The sequence below is a fragment of the Gadus chalcogrammus genome, chromosome 3, assembly GCF_026213295.1.
Source record: "Gadus chalcogrammus isolate NIFS_2021 chromosome 3, NIFS_Gcha_1.0, whole genome shotgun sequence".
Taxonomy (NCBI): domain Eukaryota; kingdom Metazoa; phylum Chordata; class Actinopteri; order Gadiformes; family Gadidae; genus Gadus; species Gadus chalcogrammus.
This window is the reverse complement of record NC_079414.1, coordinates 12342234-12347233: the sequence shown is the minus strand read 5'-3', so window position 1 is coordinate 12347233 and position 5000 is coordinate 12342234. Positions and strand designations below refer to the sequence as shown.

The window sequence follows — 5000 nt, the reverse complement described above, 5'->3', positions numbered from 1 at the left end:
CGCCTACCGGCTTACAGAGAAGGCTGTCAGAGCTTTAGGTTGAATGCTTTGGGAGACTTTGGGCAGGACAGATGAGGTAAATTAAAAAGGGCAGTTGAGGTAATGTAAACTGTGAAAACTTCTAGTTCTAGATTAGGTTTAGCTTGATATATCGTTTTAGGTTCATTTGTGTTGAGTTGAGTTTAGTATTTTAAACATCAGAAATAACATTTTAATGTCAGTTGCATTTTGGAATACCAGATGGTTGTCGGTTGGGTTGAAAGAACGACGACATTGAAAAGCCAGCGAGAATGCCGGTGTTTCACTGGTGCGGCTAGAGTTCTGTAGACGACTGACCCCGTTAGGGGGTCAGTGGGTGACCACTGGGTCTCCACGTGCCAGGGAGAGTGGGGTTCAGAAGAAGCTGAATGACTGCTAAATACTGAGATAGAGGTCTTGAGAATTCATACCCACTATAAGATTTAATGGGGCACTTGACGAAATACGTCATATTCCCATAGCAACGTGTATTCAGTTGGTAGCGATACACAAATCTGACACACACGCAGATCTACAGAGACACTACAGTACTCCAAACAACAGTAGCACTTTGAGACACAGTTAATATGTAGAGGATCAGGGGCCTCGGTCAATCATATACATAATGTTGCCCCCGTTATAAAACATTATAAAAGTTATCTTGAAGCTTGTGTCCGTGACCCTGTGAAGACCGTTAGTTTTTTTCATGGAGTGGGTCATCAGGAACACTGGTTGTAAGATTGTTAAATGCACCTCCCCTCTCTGTTCATGTGAGTGAGCTGTGATTTGCGTTGGCTGTGGTTAATCATCTACCTGTGGTCGCCTCATGTCCTCATGTTTCTCTCACACACAGGCACACACACACATCTGCATTAAAGGTCAGCTGTTACTAAGAACAGAGGTAGGTAGTCAATGGGTTAGCTAGCAAATACATTTGTTGTTTATTATTTTCCGTACCGCTGAATTCCCCCCCTGAATGTAGTCATCTCCTTGTCCTCTTAACATTGTCCGTATTTTATTGTGTGGCTATCACACACAAACACACACATAATTTTTTTCTTTATCTCACCAAGGAAGAGGTATCTCCTAAACGTTTACCTTGTAAATGAGATAAACCACTTGGCACATTTGTAGCATTTCAACCCAGTTCCATGCTATCAACCCCTGCGTGCTTTTAACTGGAAATACCAACATAACACAAACCTCTATGGCCGGACCACCAGACCACCAGACCACCGTCTAGAAAGCGGTCACCACCAGCCGGTTGGTCGTGTGTCGAGTGACGATATCACGTAGCTCTGTTGTATCGGGAGTAGCACAACCCCCACCCTGAATGTTGTCCTCCCTTTGTCATTAAACAGCCCCGATAAAGACTGATAAGGGACGCCGAGTCATGCTAGCCCTTCGCACAGAGGAGGCTTCTGGGTGCTGAGGGGAAGTGTGAGGAGGTGTTTAAAAGAACTAACTGCTTCAGGCGGCTAAGCTAACAGTATCCAAGTGGTAGCGGCCGCACATCTCTCTCTCGCTGCTTTTTTACATTTCGTATGGAAATGGCTCTTTTGTGTTTGCTAAACAGAATAGCTTCCGTCCCGTCATCAATAGTACCGATCATCACCGTGCGTGGAGTTCACTCACTGGCGATGAACCTACCAGACGTTGCCAAAAAAACAGACACAAATTTGAAACTTGTTCCATGCTAGTTATGCTTTCTTTTCCGCTGATGAAGTGGTTGAGAATTTGTCTTTTAAAAAATAGGCTAATTATCTCATAATGTAATGGGTTATACATATTTCATATATTCTAGTTCTCTAGTTGTCTTTCAAGTGTCTTTATTGGTGGTCAAACTATCAATTTTACCTTGACAGCTAGCTATTTCTGTGACATGGGTAGTTGGGAGGTGTGGGTATCAGGTGAGGTCTAACCCCCGTTCATTACCATGGTTACTTGGTTATGGCCTGTTTACGTAGGTGACCACGTTTGGTCAGAGGGAAAAGACTATACTCAGTTGGTTCAGGTTGTGTCTTTGTTTGGTCGTCCCCATGTTTTATAAACTCTGGTTATCTGGGGATTTAAATACTTGGGCATTTTTCCGTTCTGTTGGGGACGGAAAACCGGCCGGGCAGTAAGAGGTTTATGTGTCGGAAGCCGATTTCTGATTGTTCTCTGTTTCTCCTTTACTATGCACTTGTTAATAAAGCAACACACACACACACAGTTACACATAAGCATGCAGGCTTACTCTGGTTAGCACAGTGGTTAGCTCTGCGGCCTCACAGCAAGAAGGTCCTGGGTTCTGACCTGCGTTCACGTTGGTTTCATTCGGGGTCTCTGGTTTCCTCAAACACCATTAGGACCATAAAACATGCACGCTAGGTTAATACTCCTGCCTGTGCACATGACCAAGGCACCAGCTTCAGACCTGGAGTTGGTCCCCAGGGCTCTCTACACAGTACTACCCACTCCTCCTAGTGCAGCAGCTAGCTGTGGTCTAATGCTACTAGTGTAGTGGCTAGTGGTGGTCTAATGCTACGAGTGCAGTGGCTAGTGGTGGTCTAATGCTACTAGTGCAGCAGCTAGTGGTGGCCTAATGCTTAACTCTATCCTCTTGAAGACAGCCCGATTCAATCTGCCCTTGGGACCAAATGAGTGTTGGAACCATAATACATGGAAAAATTGGACTTCACATTTCTGAGGATCACATACACACAGACAGACGCACACAAGCTCACATACACACAAGTCACCCAAGTGGAGCCCATGTGACCTGGTTAAACCCTGTGAACCTTGAGTCGAGGGTGTCAAGGTTTACAGCCCTTTATTCCCCCCGATCGGGGTCAAAGGTCAAGCCTGGAACTGAGAACCTCAGCATAACAGTGCAGTAAAACTAGGGATAGTTAGGGCAGGGTGTGTGATTTATAGACCTCGTATTCTCATTTGGTGCGACTCCCAGGCGCATATCGCAGCAAAGTGAATTTTGCTTAGGCCGCAACCCTTTTGAGGATGCCGGTATTTTGTCACAATGTGTTTCTCACGAGGGCATATAAGACCCTTAGGGCGCAGTTAAGGATGCAGGTTAAGTGTTCTCAGTGGATCGATGTTACACTTTAGGACACTCTGTTCCTGATGATTTTGCCCTGCATGCATAATTGGTTTCTGGACAGGATGACATAGAGTAGAAGATAATTGTCCTTGTTGTCCTCACTCACTATCCCATGGATTTACTTATTGATATTCTTTTGCTCGCTTACACTTCTGTGTATTATCATTATTATCACATGTTTTGTTATCATAAGGACTATATTATTAAGAGTGGACTCCCAGTGTAGGCCTTGGCACCTCCTTGGTACGTGTTCTACCTCTGATCCTTATGATGTTAGTCCTAATCTACGTTCCGGGACCTAAACGATTCCTTCTGCTCTTCCCCACCCTGCAGACTCCAGATTCCACATTGGATGGTCTTTTCAGAATGACAGCCGAAGACCCCGCTTCCTCTTCCGTAACCATGAGCAACAAGTCCGCCCCCTCCAGCAGCGCCAAACCACCCGCGGGCCCCTCCCACCTGCTCGCCCACCACGACCACGTGTCCGTCCCTGAGGGCGTGGCCGGCGCGCCAAATGAGGCCGCCCTGGTCACCCTGATGGAGCGCACCGGCTACGACATGGTGCAGGAGAACGGCCAGCGCAAGTACGGCCCCCCGCCGGGCTGGGACGGACAGGCGCCCCCGCGCGGCTGTGAGATCTTCGTGGGCAAGATCCCGCGGGACGTGTACGAAGACGAACTGGTGCCCGTGTTCGAGTCGGTGGGCCGCATCTACGAGATGCGCCTGATGATGGACTTTGATGGCAAGAACCGCGGCTACGCCTTTGTGATGTACACGCAGAAGCACGAGGCCAAGCGGGCGGTGCGGGAGCTCAACAACTACGAGGTGCGCCCGGGCCGCCTGCTGGGCGTCTGCTGCTCGGTGGACAACTGCCGGCTGTTCATCGGCGGCATCCCCAAGACCAAGAAGCGGGAGGAGATCCTGGAGGAGGTGTCCAAGGTGACGGAGGGCGTGCTGGACGTCATCGTGTACGCCAGCGCCGCCGACAAGATGAAGAACCGAGGCTTCGCCTTCGTGGAGTACGAGTCGCACCGCGCCGCCGCCATGGCCCGCCGGAAGCTGATGCCCGGCAGGATCCAGCTGTGGGGACACCAGATCGCCGTGGACTGGGCGGAGCCGGAGATCGACGTGGACGAGGACGTTATGGAGACGGTGAAGATCCTCTACGTCCGCAACCTCATGATGGAGACCAGCGAGGAGACCCTGCGGAAGGTACTGGTCCTATTCTCTGTCTGCGGCTGTCAGTCATTATTCCTGGGATTAGTCACAAAAGAAAAGAAAATGCACTAGATTCCACGTTGATCACACCAATGTCCAATACAAAGTACAGGAGGATCTTTGGGATAATCCTCAAACCAAAATGTAAATATTCTGAACATAGAACATATTGAACACGCCAAATGGGGTAGTCAAGTGAATACTCTTTTGCAGTGTTTAGGCCCCAGTGGGAATCGAACCACTCACCCTGGCTGTGTTTATGCCTTGGGATACCAGTTAAACAAGACAGGCCGAGATCAGTAAGATTCGTCACGATTGGTCGTTCTACCATTTAAAGAAGTCAGACAATAACCAGACTGATCGGGCTCTGATCCTCAGTAGTGAGTGTCTGATGTGTCTCCTCATGTTCCTCCCAGGTATTCGGCCAATGGAACCAAGGCTGCGTAGAACGCGTCAAGAAGATCCGCGACTACGCATTTGTCCACTTCACCTCCCGGGACGACGCAGTCCTGGCCATGGACCACCTCAACGGCACTGAGGTGGAGGGCTCCTGCATCGAGGTGACCCTGGCCAAGCCTGTGGACAAGGAGCAGTACACGCGCTACCAGAAGGCATCCAAAGGGGGCACTGTCGCTGCACCGGCGGAGACGCCCCAGCCAAACTA

The 5000-nt window shown here is 49.2% G+C and overlaps 1 protein-coding gene across 7 annotated transcripts in view; it reads left to right on the top strand.

Moving 5' to 3' along the window:
• The window catches only part of rbm47 (RNA binding motif protein 47), a 19318-nt gene that overhangs the window by 7004 nt on the left and 7314 nt on the right, over window positions 1–5000 (top strand). For 4 of the 7 annotated variants that reach the window (XM_056586006.1, XM_056586011.1, XM_056586008.1 and 1 more), the window contains exons 1-3: window positions 1–919; window positions 3452–4330; window positions 4753–5000. The exon at window positions 1–919 is cut by the window's left edge; the exon at window positions 4753–5000 is cut by the window's right edge and continues 89 nt beyond it. In XM_056586006.1, coding sequence (XP_056441981.1) covers window positions 845–919; window positions 3452–4330; window positions 4753–5000 — 1202 coding nt within the window. In that variant the 5' untranslated portion in view covers window positions 1–844. Of the gene's footprint in view, window positions 4331–4752 lie in introns of all 7 variants that reach the window. The other 3 variants (XM_056586009.1, XM_056586010.1, XM_056586007.1) reach the window with 2 other exon arrangements.